This window comes from Protopterus annectens, chromosome 4.part1 (genome assembly GCF_019279795.1).
Source record: "Protopterus annectens isolate FY-2018-M chromosome 4.part1, PAN1.0, whole genome shotgun sequence".
In the NCBI taxonomy this organism is placed as follows: Eukaryota; Metazoa; Chordata; order Ceratodontiformes; family Protopteridae; genus Protopterus; species Protopterus annectens.
In genome coordinates, this window is record NC_056734.1 from 752,460,408 (window position 1) to 752,487,531 (window position 27,124).

Sequence of the window (27,124 nt, forward strand, 5' to 3'; positions counted from 1 at the left end):
GATCACTGAATATGTTTTGTACTTTAAATCAGATCACAATTGTTTTTTTTCTTTTGTTAGCTTAGTTAGTCAGGGAGAGCAGGCAGAATGTCAGCAGAGGAGCACGGAAAGCTGACAAGGAAATTAATCAGTGGTACTGTGTTATCAATTTAAGGACAGAAAGAATGAGAGCATTAGAGTATTTGTCTTGAGAGCATCCAACTCACCACTCTGCCTGTGTCTGTATGTAAGTAGGATTTTAGAACTGTGCTTTCTCTTAGATGTAGCTAAGAATTAGGAAGATTAGACTAGTTTGTTTTTCTGTGATGTCAGAACTTTTCTACTGTATTATTTTAAGTATTTCTCTGTGATCTTTGAACTCCTGACTCGCACTGTGTAGTAAGAGGTATTGTCCTGTGTTTTTATTATTTATTATTAAATATTTTTTAAACCTTTCAATTGTGGCTGTTTTGTGTAGAGATAATTTAAGCTCTAGAGTACATTGCATGTATATAGTGATACTGACCAAGCCACCCCAATAAGCCTTGACTGTTTTGTTACACTTACCATTTGGATAATAATATTGCACAGTAATAATTGGACATCTTTTCATAAGGGCCTTTGAGTAGCTGATAAATATTAGCTGGGTGGTGGTAGTGATTTCTACTGTATAGTCTGGATAAAGGGGCACAGCTGGAGAACCTGTGCCAGCCTTCCCCATGAGTGTCTGTGTGGTTGTATAAACTCTTATCTTAAAGTGTGTGTGTGTCAGCTACTTGGGCAGGGACATGAAGCACTGGTTGGACAGAGAGGGTGCTGGAGGTTTTAGCTTGCCCACTAGGCTGAGATCTGGACCCTATAGCTGTGCCAGTGGGAAGTCTTATTGGGGACCTGGAGAGCAAGGGAGAAACCAGCACCAGACTGACTGTGATCTCTGTGTGCTCTTAAGGGAAATTGTACTTTACTGTGTGTGCATTTATTATCCGTTCCATATATGGACACCCCTCACTGGTGTTAGTGTTGAGGATTGAGGCTCTTTGATTGCTGGGCCAGTGCATGGGCATCACATACATATCAAGCATATTTTATCAACTAGAGGAGAAGTTGTGGACAATAATTATTAAAAAGAGTTGAAGGAATTTAATTGAAAGAGGAAGAGGGCAAGGGTCAAGTGAGATGGGTTTATCCAACAAAACAGAACAAGGTGAGTTAGGATTATCTGAATTGAAGGAATATTTTAGAGCTGCATAGTTAAGACTCTTGCATAACACAAGCAGAAAGCTATAACTCAAAGTGGAAAGGGATGATGATGAAATGGAGAGAAGCTCAAAAAATAAGAAAAGAGTGGGAATGTTTTTAATTCAGATCCTTTAGGAGAATAATAACAGCCAAATAGAATACTATATTCACAAAGTAGTAGAAAGTATTATAAGACCTGCGGTGGTGGTGCTGCGGTAGCATTGTTGCCTCACAGTAAGACGCTGTCTGGTTCGATTCTCAGCTAGAACGTCTTCTGCATGGAGACATGTATGAATGGGCATACCTTCATTGAAGGTTGTGCATCAGGGCTGGTAACTCGGCACTTAAAAATCAACTACCAATCATTAGCAGACTGGAGTTCCGCTGTGGTGACCACTAACTGGGAAAAGCCGAAAGACGCAACAAAAGTAGAAAGTATTATAAGAACTAATCCAACACAAGAATGGAGAAAGGAGATTTTGCTGATAGGGGTGACTGCAATAGGGGTACAGAGAAGAGGCCAGAGGGGGATAGAATTTATTGGAGAAAACTGGCAAAGGAACCAAGGTATTGGGAGCAAATAACTAGAGAGGGAAAAGTAATAGAGTGGGAAAAGGACAAGAAGACATTTGGACTGCAGACTAAAGACTGCCTACCCTATCAGGGACTAATATCAGAGTATAGGTCAAGAGAAAGGAATGGGGGAATCATAAGTGAAAGACCTGTTCTGGTAGAGTTTTTAGTTGAATCTAGAAAACAAGCTGTTGTTTAGAAGGGGATACTTAGTAGGGCATATACAATATTGCATGATAACTACAGGAATCAATCAGAGGTGGTTAAAAAGACTGGGAAGAGAGACCGGATAAGTAATTCAAAAGGAAAGAATGGGAGAACATATGTATGGCACACAAGTGTGCAACAAAGTCTAAAAGATTTAGCATTTTTGCTTGAAAGTGTTGCAGAGGTATTTTTATGCCCAAGCAGACACCAAAAAATTTTTCCTCAGACAGATGGCAAATGTTGGAGGTGTGATGGGGACGAGTTATCTGGGTACATATGTTTTGAGAGTATAATGAGTTGGCAGATTTTAAAAATCCCCTACAGAGTATTCTATTAGAAATATTGGGTGACAAATAGGTGTAACTAAGGAAATTATTATTTTGAGCTGGAACACAGGATCTGAATTGCCTACACATAGTAAGGCCTTGTTAAGTTTAATTCTAATGACTGCCACAAAAGCAATTACTAGAAAATGGAAATCAAAGTCTAAACCAGCTGTATTTGAAATACTGAATATTGTAACAGAGATAAAAGAACTGCAAGGTGGATCTTTAGAAAAGGGAAGTAGCAAATTACAGAGATATAAATGGGAATTGTATGAACAATACACACAGAATAATATTCTGGAAGAGATGTGAGGTTTAAGAGAAGGCAGGAATTGAGCGACTTCTGTAATGTTGGACTAATGGTAGTTATATAAAAGGACATATGTGATGTATAATGTGTGTAACTGGAAACATTATAATATGGTTTGCTTTATATTAGTGTATGTTTGCCTTTGTCTTAAGTGATAATTTAATAAAGGTGTTAAAATATTCAAAGCACGTTTGACTGAAAAGTTGTTGAGGCTGAAAAACAATAAAAACACAAAATATCGAAAGTACATTTGATTCGGTGTTCAAATGACTGAAGACCATTACTATAGTGTTTCTAATTAGGAGCATGTAGAAACATGAATGCTTGACTGGAAAAGTTATTGTTTGTGTGTATATGCAAGTGTTCATGGGTTAGGTAATGGGATAAATATACTGTTTTTGCATTTTTGGAGACATGTATGTTCTGAGTACTTTTGTCTTGTGTAGTGGTACTGATGAGGAAAAGTTTTTTGGAACATAACATGCTCATGTTTGGTTACCATAACCCTAAATGCTACAAAAAAACTTCCACTATTAGCATCACTTCTAAGATGGCACTTTAATCTTGGTTTTGTAGTTGGGGTGTATGATATAGAGTATTTTTTGGAAAAAAAATATTCAATATTTTGATATAATGAGTTTTCAGTGGTTTGTGCTTTCAGTGGGTTTTTTTTTAGATATTTTGAGGTTCAATGTTTTGAGTTTTAGATATTTTATATATATATATATATATATATATATATATATATATATATATATATATGGGTGTACTTTCCTACAACAAAAATTAACTTTTTCGAAATGGGAAAATACACCCCCACTTAAGCGAAAATGCACTTTAATGAAAGTGCAGTTTCGCTTAAGCTCACTAGACCGAACCTACCGCACCACAATGGAGGACATTGAAAAATGGGCTATGTCCCCCACTGTGGTGCAATAGTCATGGATTTCAGGGTTAGGATACGGGTCAAGGTAAGGGGATAGCCCTACTAAATATCCCTTTACCCTAACCCTAAGGTCCGTGACTATCGCACCACAGTGGAGGACATAGCTCGATTTGGAATGTCTTCCACTGTGGTGCGATAGTCACGGACCTTAGGGTTAGGGCACGGGTCAAGGTAAGGGGATAGCTGTACTAACTATCCCAATACCCTAACCCGTGCCCTAACCCTAAGGTCCGTGACTGCTAGCCCATTCGGTCTAGTGGGTCCGCGAAAGTGCACTTTCACATTAGTGTGGGTGTACTTTTGAAGTTCAAAGTAGTGAACTTTTGTTCTGCAAAAGTACACCCATATATATATATATATATATATATATATATATATATATATATATGGGTCTACTTCATTTCACCTAACTTCCAGTTCACTGACTTTCATTTCACTGACCCCATTTCACTGAAATTTCATTTGACTGACACTTCATTTCACTGACAGTTCATTTGACTGACAAGTATTATTAGCAAGAAAATGGAATATGCCCCCTTCTCCACTGTAGTTCGACCCTGGAGTTAGAATATATAGTTGGGGGTGTGGGGGGCACAGCCCCACATTGGGGTGTGGGGCAGCCCCCACTTCATTTCATATGATATTGTTAAGTTTTGATATAATATTGCTTAGTAAAAGAAAAGTAACTGGGGTGCTTCGCCCCCCACACCCCCGGTTGTGGGGGGCGGTGCCCCCCACACCCCAACTATATATTCTAACTCCAGGGTCGCACTACAGTGGGGAAGGGGCATATTCCATTTTCTTGCTAATAATACTTGTCAGTCAAATGAACTGTCAGTGAAATGAAGTGTCAGTGAAATGAAATTTCAGTCATTTGGTCTCAGTCAAATGGGAGTCAGTGAATTGGAAGTTAGGTGAAATGAAGTAGACCCATATATATATATATATATATATATATATATATATATATATATATATATATATATACACACACGCACACACACACACACGCACACACACACACACACACACACACGCGCACACACACATACACACACACACAGGGGGGCAAACAATATTATAAAGACTTAACTAGTGAGAAAGTGGAGAAAGGAGGTTTTGCCAATAATAATACATACAATTAAGGGTACAGTAACAGGCAAGAGATTTCAGTGAGTAACTGGATGAAACTAAGAAAGGAACTCTATTACTGGGAGATAAGTTTGAATGGAAAAGTGATAGAGGGAGATGAAACCAATCAGGTGTTGACCTGAAAGTCAAAAAATGCCTTCCATTTCAGGGACTTTCGGCAGGATATACACAAGGTGGTTATTGAGAGAAAAATGAGCAGTGTTAGGGCTTTTAGTAGAATCAAGAACAGAAGATGCAATTAAGAAAGGGATAATTAGTAAGGCATATAAAATATTGCACAATAATTATACAAAAACAATCACAGGAGATTAAAAAGACTAGAAGTTAATAGTAGAAAACAAATTGCAAAAGAGCAATGGAAGAAAAGTTATAAAGCTCGCTCTTCGGTATACTATAAAGTCCAAAACATTTAGGATACCTGCATGAAGATGTTTACAAAATTACTTTTACACTCCAAGTAGGCTTTAGGGGATTTTCCCTCAAGTGGAAAGCAGATGTTGGACATATTAAGGGAATGAGAGAGGACATTGGCAATACATTTTATTTTTTGGGGAATGCCTAGATTTATCTGAGTTTAAGGACTCCCAACAGAATATCTTGACACAGTTGTTGAGGGAACGTATTATATATAACTTAGGAAATTAGGCTGTTGAGTTGGTGTCTAGGTTTAAATTTGTTGAGACATAGTAAGGCCTTATTAAGTTTACTGTTACTAGCAGCAAAGAAAAGCAATTACACAAAAGTGGAAAACAAAGATTAAACCAGTTATAAATGAAGTATTTCATATTGTAACGGAAATAAAAGATCTAGAGATTTAATGATCTGGAATCACTGAAAGATGAAGGAATTAAGTTTTTTAAGAATATATGATGCATTTAGGAATGATACAAAATAATGCTCAGATAGGTGATAAATTGGTTGGAATTGGTGTCCGTGTGTGTTATAATGCACAAGAATAAAAGAAAAGAGTTATGTTGGAAATGTTATATATAATTTATGTGTATGATAATGGAAAGTGTTATGATCGTTTTCATTGTTATTAATGTATCTAAGTTCATGTTGCGCATCACAAATGTGTTGTATAAATACATTTGCATATTAAAAAAAAAGAAAATGCTATTATATTTGTCTGTCCTTTGTTTTTTGTTCAGCAAATAGATTAAAGGTTTTACTGTAGACAGACAGCCTATCTGGTCTACTTAAAAAAAAAGTTTCAGTGCAGTTTAAAAAATACAGGGACAATGCAACTTGGATCTTCCATCCTCCATTCATTTTTGTGATGTAGTACCTTACTAGCTGAGCAATGATATTTATGAATTAATAGCATTTGACTGAACCAATTATTCAATGAATGAGGTTACTGCAGTCAGAGTTTTGCCATTGCTGTAAGTTACAATTATCTCAGGGTTCATTATGCTAAGTCTGGGGTATGGGAAAATCAACCACTTCTATGGAGGGAATGTGGGGCTGCTACCCACAGAAAAAGATGCTATTTCAAAAAGTGAGTTGCGCACTTTCTAACTGATTTACTTTTCAATGAAATGCTTTGGTAGACAAACATGTCTGTCTTAATGTGAAAGTGAATGGGTCATCTCATTACAAACATTGAATCTGTTGGGAAAGTGTATTTATTTTTAAAGCTGTATACATGGTTACTGGCCATTTTTGTGCACATGATATTTATGGGTTGTTACTGTTTGTTGTATTTTACTGATTGTGTATGATAAAACTAGTTACTACCCAGGTATGAACCATCTGAAAGCATGTTGCTTTCTTGCATAAGCAGAAACTTTTAAACAAGTCTGTTCTCTCGTAGAATGAGTTCTCAGTGTATTTATTTATTGTTTATTAAAGTAATGAAAGTCACAATTAGTACCTTCTTGTTATCATGTCTGGCTTAAGAACCTTAACCTAATTTATTTTATCAAGTCATTTAGTATATAACAGGAAGTGGAAATCAATCCACCTCTGCATAGTGGAGCATTTTCACAGTTTACTACATTATCCACGGCATTAAACTACTAGTCACTTAGTTTGTCTTCTACTCTGCTAACAGATGAAGGTAGTCCCAAATAAAGAGGAAAAGTGGGATACAGAATGCAGATCTAGACTCATACAACTGTCTTTGCTATGATGTCTAGTCAGTTTTTGGGTTCAAGTTTCACACCAGCATCATTGTGTCTGACAGTAAGTACAGACTACATAAATCAAAGGAGGTTTGTAGCAGTTAGGGAAAGGTGTATGGGGCCCACCCCAATACCATACCCCATAACCAAGGTAGTCTGTGTTATGGTTTTGGTGGATAAAACTAAAATAGCCTTATTTTTAACATCTACAGCCCATAGCCTATGACATAATAAATAAATCTGGCCGGTAGTTAGCATGGAGGGCTAAAGCTCTCACTTTTAATGAGATACTTCCTGTGCCAAGGGAACAGGGTTTAAATCATTCCACCTTCATTTGCCTACTGCATGACCTTAAGCAAGTTATTTAACCAGGCAGTGCTTTAGGGCAATTGAAAATTTGGGCTAGGTTCCTTAATGGTCTCCTGGACTGCATGCCTTATAACTACTTATAACTACTTATAGCCTATAACCGTTTGACAGATCAGATTGATTAGTGGACATACTGCCAGAAATTTTGTTATTAGACTGATAAAAACATAATGCAATGAGCAGAGCCATACCTGGCTCATCTAGCTTCCATTTTTATTCCCTATAATAATACCTCACCTCCACAGCTCTTCAAATGAGGAGCAAATACAAAAAAATAAGGACTTTGGCTTTTACTGTAGAGAGCCAATTAATACATTTGTACTAAATGGCTTCCTACAGCAGCCAAATCAACTCCTCCTCAGCACTTCAAGTCAAGAGCAAGAAAAAAATGCTTACGTTACTGGAAAGTGTCTTCTTCATGCTGACAAAGTAAACTGAGACGGTTTCGACTCCAACAAATTGGAAGAGTCAGCTGACACTGTGGAAAGATTATTTTTTATTAACTCAGGGGGATCATTGCCATAACTGTGCATATTCTTGAGCTATACTATTATATGAAGGACACTGCTCATATGGAACAGAATTGAAAAGTCCTTTGACAAAGCTGACTTGTTCCTGGTGCACCAGCCAATGCCAGATGTGTTCTATTCTCTTTGCTCTTTGACAGCACTTTTGCAATGACTTTTACCTCATTATTAAGATTTTGGATATCCACAATCCCCTCAACTCTTCAAGTAAAGAGGGAAAAAAAAGGACTTCAGCTTTTACTGTAGAAGGCTACTTATTGGATATCCTTACCACTGATCCCCCACGCTTCAAGTGAAGATAGAGAAAAAAGGACTTTGGTGTACCAATCAGCTCCATGCACAGATCCAACACCGCCCACCCCCAGATCTCCAGTTTTATATGAAACACTGAAATGCCTTTCTGTAACAGCATTTTGGTGCAGAAAAAAAGAATGCAAAAACTCCCGATCCTGCTCCCCTAACACTTAAACACCTAGAGAAGCTTCCCCTTCACCCTACCCTTGCTGCACTATTGATAATGAGACCTGACTATGAATAAGAAAGAAATGATTACTGAAAATAAATAAAACAGTTAACCAGCTAATTTGATATTAATCAACAGTCCGACAACTCTGTTTAGTAAGCAGATACATGCAAAAATTCAGTTGACCCATTTGATAACTTTTTAGCAATAAAAATTATTTATTAGATGAGCTAAAAACTGTAAGAGGATATTTCAGATAAACTGCAAATACCTGGATAGGCTACTAAATAACATAATTTACTATCTTTTTTTAATAATAGATATCATTGCAGGCAGAAGACAATCAAAGCTAGTAGCAGCACAAGCAAAACCCAGTTAAACTATGATCACTTCTTATAATAACTAGTATAGTCTTATATATGACTAGGGCAGCTAGACTAGCACTTACCTATGAACCTATGAACCTATATGTAACAGCATAAGTTGAAAAAGTAATGGTCACTCCTTACCTGAGCAACAAAGGTGTAATGCAACAGCACCATATTTATTGTCTGAGCGTGGAAGATTCTAGTCCTTACTGGATTATTTTTAGTCCATAGTACTGAATGAAAAATAGACATGTAATTTGTGATGTTATCTGTCCATTCGGCTCTTCCATAACATTTGTCTTTGTCTGAAGTAGTCTTGCAATACAGAACAAAATAATCTAAGTATGTATTTGTAGTTCCTATCAAGGTGCAGTCCTGTTGACAAATACAGAATAAATCACATCTTTTGGGTCCATTCTTTGTCTGCAACACTTGATATTTTGGGTATCTGATGACATTGGCATTTTTTAGACAGGATGTTAGTCTGGTACAAAGCTACTTTGATCATCTTTGCTTGTATAGCCAATCACTGGAAAGAGTATGTGCTGTGTTTCATCTTTCAACTGAGTTACCAGAGTATTTTAAAGTCCCCTTTTATCCTGATAGTATTCTACAAGACCAACCACTATCATTGTATCATTTGAGAGAAGACATTGAATATCTTGAATATTTCACGTAGATAATATTGACTATAACCTCAGTACCTATATAACACAGGTATCCAGCTTTAAATTAATTATTGTTATGCAGCTCTGTTTGTCATGTTAAGTCTTACAATAATATGGGAATATACCTTAAACACATCCCCATAATTAATATGCAAATCCATTTTAGTACAGAGTTCAGATAGCCATTCTAAAGTAGATTATTTTGCAAAATGAAGAGAATTATGATCTTAACTGTTTTCTGTGACAGTTTATAAAAATGCACACGTGGAAGATGCTAGTACAAGTTGTATTTGAAATTACACAATGAAAATGCATGTCAGATGATTGCATTAGAGAGGCAAAATCAAATTATTGAATGGCCTGTTACTCCTGAACCACTTAAATAAAGAATATGAAACCTATAGCCCATTAACTATAAATCATCAAAAAGTTTCTAAATAGATGCCTAATTTGCTGAAAAGTACTAAGATACCAAAAAAGCATACTTTGCATCATATCACAGATATACATACATCTACATACATAAGTAGTCCCCAACACATGATACCATTGCGGGCTAGTTAGACCCTCCCCCTCAGATGGCAGTTTAGCTTGATGTGGTTTTCTTCTCATCTGCTTAGGCCTCAGGCCAGAAGAATTACAGTTTAGCCTCTGAATTCTGTGAGAAGGTCATAATTAATTTAGTGTTTAACTGCTCACAGCTTGTCATCTACATATTCCAGTATGAGTTACATACAAACACGCAAGACTGTTGCTGTATATAAACTTTTTATGAGTTTGTGAAACTTCAGAGGCACTATATTTGTATACCAGTAGGGGCTTTCATCCATGATGGGGAGGGGGGTTATGTGGAGGTTACTGAATGAAAAAAAAAAACACTTTTTTTACAAGTCTACTATTTTTCCAGCAATTAGTAGCAAGTATATGAAACTTGAGCAATTGGTGTTCAAATTAATAAAGTACTGTAGATTCAGTAAGCAATGCAACAGTTAACATGTCTATATGGATCTTATTTCTATATTACTATCCCTAGTAGATGTAGACTTATTTTAAAATTGGCTGCAGATGCAACATGAATAAGACAATTACCACAAAATAAAGGACACCACTACCACCATGAAAATAAAAGCAGTGCCATTATGAATGCCACAAATGTTTTTCTCGGCAATCCAAATGGCATATCATTGATACAGGTTAGCCAACAAAACAGTAGCTCATAAATCACATATACATGCCTATAATCAGATAATCAATGTTGGAAATGTGTTTCACAGAATAAGTATCACTATTGTCCACAGGAGATGATTGATTCAGCTGGTTAGGAGAGCTTACCTGATATGTGTCCAGAAAGCCCAAGCTTACATGCCTGGTTGTACAGATGGCTAAAATAACAATAAGTAAATAACTGAGGCTACAGTACTCTGCAGACAGAACAAAGTGGCACTGCCTGTTGATTTCTACTCTAAATAAATGGATGGAGGCATGGATTATAATAAAAATGTATTATAATCTTCCTCATATTGTCTTGTTTGTTTAAATCAGCATGGTGTCCACCCTTTTTGGTTTCTTTGTTTCATATGTGTATCATAGGTTAAGAATAAGACATAAGTAGTATCTTGGGTAGAAAAGGTAATATTGTGGAGTAAACCCTGATATGGATACACAGTCACAGTTCTCAGTCTGTCTGTGTCATTAAATGTTATGATAAACAGAATGCACTGAAACACAGGTAAGCACTTTGATAAACATATTGATAGTCGTACTTAATGGTGACAATATTTTTTCTCAGTTAATGGAATTAATATAAAAAAAAGTAATGGCATACAGGAACATGTGTATCTTGAAAGAGCAGAGTGAAACTGTTGATTTAAATGTTCTCTGTTGTGAGAATAAAATCTTTTAAATAAGGGAGCACACTTCCACTTGGGATGATTAGACATTTTAGCACAGCATCATTTCATGTCATTTTTATTGATTTTGATTCCTCAGATCCCACAGTCTGTCTGCAGTGAAGACTGCTTGCCTGGTCACAGGAAAAGAAGCAGGGAAGGACAACCACCTTGCTGCTTTGATTGTATCCCATGCTCCCTTGGTGAAATTGCAAACAGATCAGGTAGGTCACGGGTCGCTTTCTTATATTAAAAAAATCTTTTTCAGCACTAAGGTGCATTGTTGCGTCATGTACTGAGATACTAACAATTTTCTTCACTCATGTATTGACAATAGCAGCAGTTCTCTAAGACTGTGATACATAGGAAATATCAATTTGCAAAGAAAAAAAACATCCTTTGTAAAGTTAAACAGAAAATATTGACAACAATAAAATGTTCATTTTATTTTAAAGAAAGTAAAGCTTTGTTCATATGATGGGCTGGTTACGTACTATGGCTAGGATTCACAAACAATCTAAAGCTTGTTTGGCAGACAAGTACAGCATATTTAAATGTGATAACGATAATATAAACAAATGGGTAAGGATACAGAGGAGATACATGTTCATAGGTTCATAGGTTCATAGGTTCATACTAGGCTATCTGCCCTGGGGCATTTATAAGCCTAGCCCGATTGTGTTTGGCTTACGCCACCCCTTGATTTGAGTATACCATGCCCTTTTTAAAGTTTAGTTTACTGTGCCTCTGTCTAATAGTGACACAGAAGTAATCCCCGGGACAAACCTACGATCCCCCATCCACTCATCAAGATGCTTCTTGAAGAGAGTCGGTGAGGTGCTCTGCCTAACATGAATTGGAATTCTATTCCAGAGCGAAGGGAGCCTCTGGGTTATGAATCTGTCCCTCCAGCATGTTCTATTTATTTCTGTGCTGAGGTTCAAGTCCCTCGAGCGCGTGGCTCTAAGGGATTTAGATTTACTGAGGTGGAGCATGTCCATTAATTCTGGGTTGGACATAGCTTTATATGTCAGGCATAGATCGCCTCGAAGTAGGTGGTATGCAATTGAGTAGAGCTGGAGTTTTTTTAACCGTGCAGCATATGGCATCTGTTTGAGTCCCTTGATCCTCCTGGTGAGGTACTTTTGGGGTCTTCCTAATTGCTGCAGGTGTCGGGTAAGGTACATCCCAAAGGGGCATTGTATTCTATGATGGGCCTGATGAGGGATGAATAAAGGGGCACGATTACCTCTCTTGATCTAGATGTGAATCCTTTCATGATGAGGTGGGCTATGTAGAAGGTCTTTCTAACTACTTTGGCAATGTGGTTGTCAAAGGAGAGATTGCTATCAACTTGGGTCCCCAGATCCCTAATTACTTTCTCTGTACTTAATGGGTTACCACCTATGTGGTAATTCGTGGGCACATTGTTTTTGCCAAAGGGTATGACTATACACTTTTTGGCATTTAGTTTTAGACCATGGCTCTGGCACCAGTTATCCATCTCTGTGAGACCTTTTTGAAGGATGTTTGTGTCAGCTGGAGAGTCGATTATGGCGCCCAGTTTGCAGTCATCTGTGAACTTGGTGAGCCATAGTCCTCCCACGTTGGCCTGTACCTCAGAAAAGTAAATACCAAACAAGAGGTCCCAGGACAGAACCTTGTGGAATGCCACTTCTGACCGGTTTCGAGTCTGACATGGCTCCAGCAACTCTGACTCTGTGGGTTCTATCTTTGAGCCAGTTTGTGACCCATCTTGTGACATAGGGGTTTATATTTAGGCTGGATAGCTTATCTATGATGCCCGAGTGGGGTATTGTGTCAAATGCCTTTGCGAGGTCCAGATAAGCTGTGTGGACTACCTTCCCTTCATCTATGGCCTTGGTGACTGTTTCAAAGAAGCCGACCAGGTTCAAAAGGCAGGATCTGCCCTTGACGAAGCCAAATTGGGTAGGATCTAGTTTTTGTAGGTCCCCAATGTCTTTGTTTATGAGTTCCATGATGATCCTCTCCATAGCCTTGCAGACTAGGCTAGTCAGGCTTATGGGGAGATAGTTTCCAGGGTCCGTAGAGGCGCCACCTTTGTGGAGTGGGACCACTGTTGCTGTACGCCATTCTTTGGGCACATATCCTGTAGTGAGGCTGAGATTGTACAGCAGATTTACTTGAGGGATGAGTTCTTCTTGGAGTTCAAGTAGGATGCAACCCGGGATGCCATCTGTTCCCATGGAAGCAGTGTTTTTTGCTTTGGAGAGGGCGGCCTTCACCTGAGCATCAGAGATGTTTGGGAGGCTGCACTCTGCCGGGATAGATACTTGCTCTTTTGGTGGGGAGGGGGTGGAGAAGTTTGCACTGAACCTGTCTGCCAGGATATTGGAGATGTATGTGGGTTCAGTGTATTTTTTGTCATTTAGAATCAACTCAGAACAAGTCTGGGAGTTGCATCCCAGGTTCCTAACATAACTGAAAAAAGCCTTATGATTGTCCTTAGTGTCCTGTGCAATTTTTCTCTCGAAGCTGGCCTTGGAGGATTTTATGAGGGATCATAATTTTTTGCTAGTACTGATCAGAGATGCCTTCCCTTTTAGGGATTTTGCTCTATCATGTAGTAGCTTCCACCTTCTGTTGTACAGTTTATTTATGGCTGGGGTCCACCAGACTGGACGCCTGCCTTTGGATGATTGGGTCTTGATTTTGTTTGGGATAGCATGATCCATGCATTCCTGGAGATGTCCGTAGAAAGCATTTATATGGGATTCTGCAGTTTGGGCCGTAGTTTCCACTGGCCCTGGGGCCTTGAAGGATTCCACTTCAGTTTTGAGAACTGTGAAGTTCACTTTTGAGAAGTTTTCACTGTGGTTTTCTGCGCTGGGGGTGGGGTCGGGATGTGGATATCCAGTGAAATTAATTTATGGTCTGATCTTACCAATGAGGGATATACTTCTGATATGGAGCATAGAGTCCCCATGTTGGTAATGATCAGGTCTAGTATGTTATCCCATCTTGTGGGAGTGGTGACTAGTTGTTCCATAGCATTTGAGTTTATAAATTCCAGAAACCTTTGGGCTAAGGTGCTGGGGCTTGAGTAATGCTCCCAGTCTATGTTTGGGTAGTTGAAGTCGCCCAATATAATGGTGTTCGGAGAGATCTTCATGTTCTCTAATGTTTTCAGGAAAGCCGAGTGGGATTCCTGACTTTGAGAGGGTGGTCTGTAGGATGCTATAAACTGAAAAGCAGTCTTGCCCACTGTCAGTTGCACATGGATGGTCTCTGATACTTCGTGCAATGCCACTAACCTGGAGGTGTGGATATCCTTGATAAATATGGAAACCCCCCCCCCCTTTGTGGTTCGGTCCGAGTTTTGGGGCCAAAAAGCATGATATGAGGTATAACCTGGTAGTGCTGGGGTGCTCTCTGGAGCCTTGAACCAGGTTTCTGTCACTGCACAGATATCGATGTTCTCCATACTGAGGAGAGCTTTGAGTGTGTGCATCTTGAGGTTAAGACTTCTGGCGTTTAGCAGCATTACCCTTAGTTTCTTGTTCTTTGTGCTGTCTATGGAGGTGGGTTTGACTTTTGAGCCTTGCCTAAAAAAGGCAGTATGGGGGTGGCAAGAGCCTTTGCCAATATCCGAAAGCCCAGGGGTGGCAGGGTCAAGCCGTCCCTAGCGAAGCAACGTGGCTTGTCGAGCATGTCATCCCAGGCTGACAGACACTGGATCCCCTTTGAATGACACCAAAATTTTAGCCAATTGTTAAAATCGATCATTTTGTCTTTATACTGTGGCATCATACCGGCCTGGGCTAAATGATCAGAGAGCTCCTCTATGTCTCTTTTCATGTAGTCGAGGGAGGTATGTCTCAGGTCATTCACGCCAGCATGTACAATAACTGAGTCATATTTGTATTTGCTTTGGAGTGACTGGAGTGCTTGCATTATGTGGCGGATCCTAGCACCCGACAGGCAGCTCACTGTGACCTTCTCTTTATTCAGCCTGGTGAGTGGGACGTCAATGTGTCTGACAATACAGTCACCTATTACAAGAGTATCAGGTGTGTTATTCAGCCTTAAGGGCTGTGATTGCTTGGCACACTGACTTTGTGTGCTATGTGTTGTACGTGTTTTGTTTTGGGGTAGCGTTTGCTTGGATGTCTGCTTTGGAGGTCTCTGTTGCTTAGGTAGATTTTTATTTAGAGCCTCCGAGTATGTTTTTGTGTTTTTATGTGTTTAGTTCGCTGTTGTGGTGGGTCTATGTGATACTGAAATTGTGTTGTGTGAGGTTACCTTCTCCTCCTGACTGGATACACCAGTTTTGAGATGAGAGAGCTCAGCCTCCAGTTTGGCTATATGGTTGCATCTCTCACATATATTTGAACCTGTTTAGAGGAGGAGAGGGTTGTCCGTGTACATGAGACAGTTGTAACATTGCCTCAAAATTCCCAGATTCACCAGCTGGACTGGAGAGGAAACTATTGACTGACCATTGGACATGCTAGAGTAATATAGGGAACTGAATTAAAAATGGACCAGTAGGGAACAAGGTAATCGTAGAGAGTATAAGAGTAAGTAGTGCTTATGGTTGATTAGTACTAACTTGTAAGATTACTTATTTGGACCAGTGAGGGGCCTTAGAATGAGAATATGGTGTTTAATTTGAGAGATAGAGCAGTTCCAAGGGAAAAAGTGAAGAGTAGACTTTGTGGAGCCAGGAATAGTTTAAACCCAATTAGACGGCGCTGCCCCATGTTGTGCTATGCACAAAAATGTGCAAAAACGTGCAAAAGAGGGTTTTAAGAGAGGGGAGATCAAGGAGTTTGGAATTGACCCAAAATGGCCAATAAAACTACAGTTTCAAGGCAGTAACCACTCCCACAGGGGCAGGCAGGCTGCTCAATGTTTATCACTGCCACTGATGAACACAGAGACTTCCCTTTAGCCCAAGCAAACAATGGCCTCCAAGAAACTTACAAACAGTTCAGAACAGTAAATCTGTAACTGAACTTTTTTAAATCTCAGAAAAGTGGGGAAAAAGCCAGATTTTTTTTTGTTTGTTTTTTTTAAGGAAAGCAGAGGTTCACAAGTATCAACAAGTTAGAACAGTGCAGTTAATTACCCCACACTTGAATGCTAGGCCAGAGACAGATAAAATGCCAGTTTTAAGAAAAAAACGATTTTAAAAATAAATGCACACAGGAAATTCAGTAATCAGCTGTTCGGGGAAAAAGACCAGCTATAAATTATGCAACACAAAAGAAAATGTTATCATGTACAACAAAAATGTTGGAAGATGCAACAGTGCTAGCTCCTATAAACCAACTTCACTTACTGCAGGCAGTACAGGGACTTATTCTTACAAGACAAGCTCTATGGCAGTGTACACAATGACACGTCCCTTACAAATCCAACTCTAACTGACCAGCAGATTATCGGTCACTTCTAAGTGGAATGTGCAATATTTGGATGGCATGAGGATATTCATTAAACAATAAAGAACCTGTAGATGTGATGCCAGCCTTCTTGGGGTCTTTAATCTTACTGTCTACTAGAAAAAATATACCACATGACAAGCAACTTCTAACTAGGCCTATGAAGGCACACTTATTTTTATTTTAAATTTGTTCACTGGGGTAGAACACATCAGAATTGACCAGTTTCAATCTCAACCCTGAAAAATGGGGGAAAAAAATCATAAAATACAGCCACGTTTCAATACAGTACATGCTAAGTAGATTACAAAGAAATAAAATTAAAATTCAGATTGAATTTTATGCATTATATATGCAGACTGTAGGCAGACACATCACTTTAACATATTTGTAAAAACAAGTGTATAGCATAGAAAATGGATAAGAGCTGCAAGGAATTTGGAGGGAAGAAGGTAAGAATTAGGTGGTAAAGATTATGTTGTGTGCCCTAATAAGAAACAATTACCTTTTGCTTGATTTTGAAGATGCTTTTTCATCTCTGTTCACCTGGAAGTAATTTAAGTAAAATAAGACTGTGTTGTTGTCATAAAATGGGAGAGAGAGTTTCATAAGGTCATATGGTAGCTTATTCAGATAGGTAGAGAATAGCAGAAGGAAAAGTGCTGAGGCTTGAGGGGCCCCCTTTTGACGAAGCGGTTCAGGAGTTAAATGTGACCAGAAAGTGGCAGTTAGAGAGATAGTTTTACAACTATGGAATGGTGTCTGTGCGAATTCCAGTTTAAGAAAAATGATATATGACAATGCAGTGATCAGCTAGATCAAATACTTTAGTATGAGCAAGGAATATGGCTCCTGTAATTATTTGCTTATCTACAGCTAACAAAATTTTGTCAGAGAGTCCAGAGTGCTATGACCAGATTAGAATCTATGCTGTTTAGAGGAGAGGAAGCTGTGTGGGTTTATATATTGCAAAAATTAAGTACAGATCAGCTTTTCAAGAATTTTCCTAAAGTGGAAACAGATACTTTGGGCAGTAGTGTGACAGTTTGGTAGGTTGCAGCTGTTTGGGTACAGGTATTGCTATGGCTGGTCTCCTGATATCAGGCATGTTCTTTTGTGTTATGCATAGGTCGTATATGTGTTGGGCAGAGGATATAATGTATTCCGTGGAGTGATATAAAATTAGGGATATATATCCTAATATTCTACAACCCCTTTTTAAACTTATAAAATTTGCTTATTGTATATACATTATAAGAAATAGAAGGCATTCCGTTACATTGATCATTGACTTAGCCTTAACTTTATACTGAACAAGTCTTGAGCTCTTACACCAAATCAGAGCTTTTGTTTAAATCAGTAAATATTTCAGTGCAAGTAACTTTTCAGAATTTAGTATCATGCCCAGTTATTGAAATATCTGTATACCTGGCTAGTGTCTTTGAAGAACTTAGAAATGCAGTGAAAGTTCTTGCTGCTCTAAAACTTTAACTGGAAACACAACTCATAGGGCCTTTATCTGGGATTCATGGCAATAGTGTTTATTTTCTTGTGACAGTCCTAGTTGCAACAGTTCTGGATGCTCACACCCAACTTGTAACACAGAGTCCATGAAATGGAAATTATGCATCTGAATCCCTACACATCTTAATGAATTTCTGACTTTTATGCTGTGGACCAGTGACAGATATGGCAACATCAGGCATCCCCCGTCTAAACAATATAGAGTTTAGTACACTGATCACACATGCACTTGTTCTGTCTGTCAGCTTGATTATTTCATGAAATTTGGGGGTCGCTGTTCCCTCTGACTGCACATACCTCAGTGGGACTCCTGCACATGCCTGATAAGTGACCATGTATGCACACCAGCCAAAGGTCTTATAACTGTCATGCAACCACTGTTAAAAGACAATTGGGAATACATGGTCACACAAGCTATTGTTGAATGGCTGACACCTCATTATGAGATGCTAGCAACTTAACAATAGCTTGTACAACGGCAGAGTCATGTACTATTTTTTAAAAACTATCACTTACAAGGGAACTGCACGAGCATTTGTGTTTTCACAAAGTGGAATACTCCCTCGTTTTCTGTCACAGTTAGTCTGTTCATCTTTGTTAAAGTGACTTTAAATCTGTCTGCAAGCTCACTGCTGCTTGTCACCACATGTCCTCTTAACACCTACACAGTCCCTGCATGCCTTATTGTTATTCATTTTCTATTTAAACAAAAAAGGAAATTTAGTACAAGGACTTCCACGTCTACTTAACAAGCTGAGGTTTCTGTTAGGTGCAGGACATCACTAAATGCTGACTATGAAACAAATTTTATTTTGTGATTCATTACACATAACAAAGGTTAGCTACAAAGGAATGAAATGATTCTATAAGAAGAGTTTGGCCTCTGTAGTCTATGCATGAGTAATTCTTCACAAAATATTACAGAACTGAAAGCTTTCCTCAAAAACTAGGGAAACTGAGCAGAGCTATTACAAGAAAACGGTTGTTCTGGCAACTGCTCTAGGGCCTTAGAAATGGTGAGGCAAAGTTACACTGAACTAATTATGTCATTCATGCCTAAATAATGTTCCTGCTTCCTCTGGTTTTCATCCAGTTAGTTGTTCTCTTCAATGTTTACTGATTTTTAACTTGTGATATCTTATCTCTACATGTGTTTACACCCTTTCCATAACCTTTATCCACATCTATAGACCTCCAATCCATCATCCTTGATGTTTTGTCTTTCCGCATTCCTTAACTCTTTTGAATGAAGCTCTTCAGCTTTCTATAACAGTTATGTTCTTGTGCTATGTCATCTGCATGGGAAATAAGTCATTTACAGTCACAGCATCCCAAAGTGTCAGTTCTTCTTTGCTGTGCCACTGAATGCATGCACATAGTCCAAGTTATGCACAATAAATTCTGAAATAGGGTCTCCATAATGGAATGAGGATAAAAGTCATAGCACATAAAATGCCAAACCCCAAAATTCTGCTGTGGTGCTAACTTCAAAATGGGAAGTGTTATAAAGGTAGCATGAGGACCAGTGAACGCAGCAACTTCAGCATTTAAAATGCTGTGTCATAGCTGTTACAATTGAATGTAACCTGTTAAACTCTAGAACATTTCCATTTATTTGACAAAAAGAATATGTTATAAAACATTTAGCTGCATACAGTAGCTGAAGTAATAGCTTCCTTGCTTCCTACATATGTGTTGCTATGAGCAATGGGAAAACAATTATTCTGTTAAGTTCAGTGAAACAGTTCCTCCTGAAAAAGCAAGATGACAAGGGAAGTGTATATTGATTGGGCTAAACTAATGTGCCACTTTTTTTATACAAAGGGTGGATATAACATAATTTAATAGTAAAATTTGTATATGGCACAAATCTGCATGCTTTGTCTATCTGAGCTGACATTCTCATCCAGTACATGGCATCAATTGGACACATTTAATTTCTTCTCTCCTCTTTGCCTTTCCCTCAAACCCTTGCCCATAGTTCTGACTACTCTGTCCCTGACCTATTCCCACTCCTTTGTCATCCAGTCCCTTAACTCATTTTGAGTAGCTCCTCCAGTTCAGCACAAACCATTCCCCTGAAATTCTACACGTTGTCATTGCCTTCTGATTCTTACCCTTACTCCAACACTGAAATCCTACATCACTTTATAGCCTTCTGATTCTTAACGTTTTTCTTAACTCTGAGCCACACATGAGTATCTTCACTGCTGGCTAACACTGCTTCCACCCAGATATCTATGTCCCTTTCCATCTTCCATGTCCTCTTTCCATGTCCAGGATTCTGTCCTTTCTGATATTGTCCCACATTCACTTGCTGAATACATTACAAACAAAGACTTCCGTCATATCTGACTCCACAATGGAGTTCAGGATCTAGCAGGTTGCTTCTACTGTGGTGTCATCGTCTTCATCCTCATATCAACTCCTTTTTCGCTCAGACAGTTTCATCCTCTTCATTGATATAGCCCAGGACCAACACACTTTACTGACCTAACAGGACTTACTCTTCCTCTACTTTACTTCTGTAAACGTGACCTACTCTAGGCCCTGACCCTTGCTTGACCTACTCTAGGCCCTGACCCTTGCTGCTCCATGATCTCTTTCATAAGATGATGTTTCTTGCAATCATCCTTGTCTCTGCCCCTGCATTTGATGCCCTTCCTTATAAAGATTGTAACTCTCCTGCCATCTCTCCACAGATATGACAGACTTAATTTCTAAACACTTGATCTTCTCCTGTCCTGATTCCTCCAAGCAATTCTCTACCTTTCCCTACCTGTCTCCCCTAGTTTGGCTCCTGCTTTTTTTTTTCTACCTGTCCCTTACCTGCCACTTCCTACCCACTCTGACCCTGTCTCCCAATCCACCTTGCTCCTCATCTGACTGCCTTGGTACAAGTCTTCCTATCTTTCTACTTGCACCCCCTCCTAGTTCCCTATCCCATAATAGTAAGTTCCTTCACCCCTGTTTCATTCTCCTACCTCCTGCCAAGACTACATGCCAGTACAAGTACAGATCCGTCAACTACACTGCTATCCCTCACCAAACACAATGGACTCCCTTTTCCCTCTGTTCTCTACCAACACTTCACCCTATGGCCCTATTTCTACCTTAGTTTTTAGCCTGTTGGTATGGTCTTGTAACATGGTAACAACCTAATGTACTATCAGTCAAATATTTCAGCTGACAACAACAGAATTGCCTGAAAGACCCATATGGTGCTTTTTCAAAGCAAGAAACTCTGGCTGTTAGAATCCTGTAATACCTCCTTAACACTAAACAGTTTTTCAGGATAAGAACAGCAGCTACTGAGCATGTACAACTCAGGCGTGGAGACAGTGATAAATAAGTCCAATTAGCATAAACAGCTGAAAAATACAGGTTGTGCTGCATTTAGTAACACAGTAGGGTCAGGGTGGGAGGAGAAATCTACAGCAGCATTTCAGTCTAAGTGCAGTCTAGACTATGCAGCTACACTACCTTCCTCCAGAAATTTATACATAGTTAACTAGTATGTAAACACATTCCACTTAACTTAATAAAAATGAGTGCACTAAAAATAATGTTTGTTTTCTGCATTAATATATCACTTCAAAAGATGAATGGTAAACCAAATGAATTTAATAAATATGAAAGAAAACCATTTTCTCATCTACAGAGTCTTGCCTAATGGCTTCCCTTGCACTACCTAATTAGCCTGCTCATTCCTGTCTCGGGGATGAGAGTCAGGCACTCTCTAAAGTGGGTGAGAGCCCAATGGTCCATTCATTCTCTAGGTAGAGGGCCTATCAGCATATTGATTACCACAGGGAGATGACAGCTGGGTGAACGGGACACAGCCAGCCTGCTAAGCCCAGTGAACTCCCCTGCTCTTCCCTTGAAGCTCTTAACCCTCACATTGGCTCTCTAGAACTCCAGCAGTGCTGCCGACTACAGCCAGCATGCGTACCCCTACCAGCATGTTGATTCCCAGCCCCTAGGCAGTACCTGCTCTGCAGGTGCTACACCCAGCATGCCCCCTGAGTATCCCCCAAAGTGGCAAGCAAGAACTCCAGCAGTGCTGCAAACTGCAGGTAGCATGCATGCCCCTACCAGCATGTTGAATCCCAGCCCCTAGGCAGCACATGCTGTGCAGGTGCTACACCCAGCACTCCCTCTGGGTGTCTCCCAAGTGGCAAACCAGAAGCACCTCCTTGCCCCCAAGATGAGTGAGCCAATAACAGCTGCTGAAGCCATCTTTCCTGACCCCCTCCTTCAAGCAACTATGCTGCTAATTGAATAAAGGTCATCTGGGTCTCAGTTATGGTTTCATCTCTCTGTACCACAAGAATAGGGGAAAATCAGTTTAACAATAAGAATGAATGCATTGCCTATTTACTCACCAGTTAAAGAGACAATCCATAAGAAACATTTTGTTATTTTTATGAAGAATTGTAGTGATTCTCAAAATTAACAAGGTCACAACAACTGTTCTGTACAAATGAGGGGAATTAAATTAAGAAAAAGTTACTCTCAGCCAAATTTATAAAACTAAGCAGCCATAAATATGTAGACCCAAGTATTCTAACTGGTAAAAAATGTAAGGAATGTGCATATTTTAACAGACCTGTTTTTGATGATAATGGCTATATATTTGGTTTATGGTCCAATCCAGAATTCTTGGAATAGTAGATAAATAGTGCCAGTAAATAAGAGAAGCAATAGCTGCTGCCATAATAAAGCCTGAGTAGATGAAAATGTGTCCTGCAATCTACTAGCCAGTGGCTTTACAGATGTCAGTCACCATAACCATATGCTAGGCTAAATCTGTACTGCCCATGATTCTGAACTTTACTTAGATGTTGTACAGGATTGAACTGAGGCCTTTGTCCTAGTAGACCAATCTCTACTATGACATAATACAAGGATTAAGCTTCATGACTCTACATACGTGCATTGGCTTGAAGACCACTTGCCAGATAAGCTTATAGTCAAATAAAAGGACATTTTATTCTGATAAAATAACTGTGAATATGGATGAGGCTTGGGACTGTATGTTCAATTTGCGTAATACAGGCCATCCATCAGTCAAAATGTAACAACAAATTCTAATTCAGTCAAATGAAGTGTGAGCTTTTGCATTTTTGAAAAGATAATCCAAATGCTAGTGTGAATAGAATAACAATAGAGGACTAATGAGCTGAAAAAGAATTCTGAAATTTTTGCAGACATGGATAGAAACTTCAAGAAGCATTGGGTAAATACAGGGCTAAACTTAGGATAATATGTTAAAAAGTATCACATGCAGGACACGGTTAGTGCTTTTTGCATCATATAAATCATTTTCCCCATTGCTGGAGTATAGCATGTCTGTCTGATTCTGCAATGGTAATAAGACTATAAAATGACTGAAATCTGGACAAAGAAGAGAAGAGAAGCTCACAAAGATTCTTAAGGTCTATAAAACAATAACTTTAAGGCCAGACAGATAATCTTTAAATTATATTTGCTAGCATACAAAAGGGTGACAAAATATCTTAGAACATTATGGAGAAATCTAAGAGCTGAATTTTCTATACAATGTATTGTCCACAAATAACAAAAGAGATAACCAGTGGCAGGGACAATGACATAGTCAGTGCCAAGTATTACAACAAGAAAAGGGAAACAGTAAATAAACAGAAAATAAGTCTTGGTCTGGAATTTGATAAATATTAATATGAGGAAGGTGGGCACATTATAATACTTTTAAAAAGTTTCTACATAACTATATGGATATAAAATTGTTAAATTTTAAGGGCTATGCCCATGGCCTTAATTATTCAATGCAGCACTAAATTTTACATCATTCATTTATTATGAAATAAAAATATATTATAAATAAAACTACACTAAAATGAGAGCTACTGCATTTGTAATACTGTACATATTAGTCATGTAAAAAATAATTTGGAAATCTTGCTGTAAGGCAATCTGTCTTTTGTTTGAAGATATTGCACCAGCTTGTTGTACTTTTTTATTTAAATATGTGACTATTCCACATGTTTTATAAGTTTGCTTATTTCCCTGTTTATTAGGTTCAAGTGAATGCATTAACTGCCCAGAAGATGAATGGCCCAGTGAAAGACATGACAAATGTATCCCCAAACTGACTGAATTCCTCACCTATGAAGAGCCACTTGGCACATCTATCGCTACCACAGCGATCTTCTTCTCACTCATTACTGCTTCAGTACTCTGCATCTTTATCAAGTATCGAGACACTCCGATAGTCAAGGCCAACAACCGTGAACTCAGCTACCTTCTTCTAGTTTCCATCATGTTATGTTTCCTCTCTTCTCTGACATTTATTGGCCAGCCAGTAAAGACAACATGCATAGTGCGCCAGACATTTTTTGGTATAATATTTTCACTTTGTGTCTCTTCAGTGCTAGCCAAAACAATTACTGTAATCGTTGCCTTCAATGCAAGAAAGCCAAACAGCAAGTTAAAAGATTGGGTGGGACATAAAATTCCCAGCAGTATGGTTCTTTTCTGCTCTCTAGTACAAATTATGATCTGCAGTATTTGGTTAGCATATGCCCCACCTTTCCCAGAAATTAATACCAGATCAGTAAACAAAAAGGTCATACTAGAATGTAATGAAGGGCAAACTCTATTCTTCTATAGCATGCTGGGATATCTGGGTTTCCTGGCTTCTGTCAGTTTTATAGTAGCTTACTTTGCAAGGGCACTTCCAGACACCTTTAATGAGGCCAGATACATCACATTTAGTATGCTGATTTTCCTTAGTGTCTGGCTAGCTTTTGTTCCAGCATATGTAAGCACACAAGGTAAATACACAGTAGCCGTTGAGATATTTGCTATTTTATCTTCTAGTGCAGGATTGCTAAGCTGTATATTTTTTAATAAATGTTACATAATTTTGCTGAGGCCTGAAAGTAACACCAGAAATTCATTAATTAGAAAGGGTAGATTAAATAAGACTCATATAAAATAACATTGTTGTGGTATAAATAATTCTTGTAATATAACTGCAAAGTAAACAATTTGAATACAAGGTAAAATTTACTGAATTATATTTTATTAAATAAAGTAATTATCTGCATACAAATTAATTAACAGACAGTAGATTACTGTTTAGCTCACTTCTGTTACTAGTCATGTATTGCAATATTTATTTTGTTATCATGAGTCTTGTCTCTAGATCATGTATTCTATCATATGTTTGTATTTGGCATTGGCAGAGGAAGAGTTTGATAAAATGGCATCTAAATGGTTCTTAACGTGTTATAAATGTTGTCCATGTCCTTGATTTATTAATTAGTAACAGTTTATTATACTTGACATTACAATTGAATCACATACCATCACACTTTATTCATACAACCTTCATACCAAATTTTCTAGATTTCAGAAAACCCCTTTGCTTCCCTGATTTAGACTTGCTGCACAGTTGCAGTGCCATGTACAATAGCTTGATAATGTGGTTTACTGCATATCTGACTTGCATGTTCTACTTTGTGAATTATGTAAGCAATAATACCAAAGTAGGTGGGCAGTATTAGGGAATACCAGACCACCCAGATGCATTTTGAGACCCAAAGGTAGAGGATCCCATTGTAATGTCATTATTCTCCAATACATATTCTGGAGGGTATAATTCTTTTCTAAAATGAATGTTTCTATGAATTCTCTAACCAGTTTTTTGCATGTGCCTGGAACTTATTTATTGGTCTTCTTTCTTAGATAAAAAAACTGCTTGTGTTTAACCGATCATAAGCCAGTGAATAAACGGACCATTTTATAAATGTAAATATATGCCATGGAAACCTTGGGTAACACCTAAGTGACCATCTTATGCAGAAGTACTACACAGCGTGCAGATTTTAAGAAAAGAAATAAAAAAGTGCTTTTTTTCAATTCTTGTAAATGTCTGAAATGATAAACAGTGCTAAAAGACAAAAATCTTATCTAGATGATGTCTTGCAGTGATTTCCTGATCCAAATATGTTAGGAAAATAGAAAGTAAACACAAAATGTCATCTGTTATACTTTCTGTCTGAATCAGCTATTGCTTCAGAAAAATATCTTTTTAATTTTGGACTTTAGTCAGCATTGCATTTGAAAATTATAGTGTATTTCTCATTATTTTTTCCATTTTTCATTTTCCATTTGTTAAACTTGTTTGCTATCTAATTATTATTTTCACACTGTTCATCTGCGTCTGCATTCCAATAAACTGTTTTTCTAGGGCATATTTAAAGAACAAGTATGCAGCATTTCTTAATTTCCAGCTGTTGGTTTTCATTTTATAATGCAGAACAGTTCATAGTAGAGTAATTTATTTTGATTGTTTTTTTGAAGTTGACTTGAACTGATTTACAGTAGGTATCTGATTAATTTGATGTGATTTATAGTTAGTGTAGGGAAGTAGAACAAGGCACATTAGTCAAGCCTGTCAGTGTCATGAATTTTTAAGTATTTGGATTGATGGCATAAGCATTCATTCTTAACATTTATTTTGCATTTAAAAAATAACTTGGTGTGAGCTGTTTCCATCTGAATGACATGTCTTTGTGATTATGCCTCGTAACTGATTAGTGATAAGTATGAACAGATTGCTTTTTGAAAGAATTTAGAAACTGAGTTAGGAAATTTTAAGGTAAATTAAGTGACAGAATAATCTTATTTGCTTTTTCAGTTTGTCACTTGTCTGTCATTTGCTTAGGTAGTCCAGGACAGTATAAGGAGACTACCAAAACTGCAGCAGAGATGGTGAGGGCAGCAAAGGCAAAAGATGAAAGGGAGAAAGCAGAAGGGCTCAAAAAAGGAAGGAAATGTTTTTAGGTATACAGCAAACAGGAAGAAGTGTGGGGCAGAAATGGCTCGGCTAAGCAAAGATGGCAGGGAAGGAAATCATGAGAGACTGAGAGATGTACAGGTACTGGATTCATCCTTTCATTATTTCTTCCCAAAGGAAAGCATGGGGAGAGTGCCATGCTAGGAGAGAGAGAGTATAGAATCGATTTAACAATGGACAGATATCA

The 27,124-nt window shown here is 38.2% G+C and overlaps 1 protein-coding gene across 1 annotated transcript in view; it reads left to right on the forward strand.

Annotated features, from left to right (window-relative positions):
• The window catches only part of LOC122801297 (vomeronasal type-2 receptor 26-like), a 48,516-nt gene extending 23,442 nt beyond the window's left edge, over positions 1–25,074 (forward strand). The window contains exons 2-3 of the mRNA XM_044070843.1: positions 11,243–11,366; positions 24,152–25,074. Of these exons, the coding sequence (XP_043926778.1) occupies positions 11,243–11,366; positions 24,152–25,074 (1,047 nt within the window). The remainder of the gene's footprint in view (positions 1–11,242; positions 11,367–24,151) is intronic.
• Positions 25,075–27,124: the final 2,050 nt, after the last annotated feature.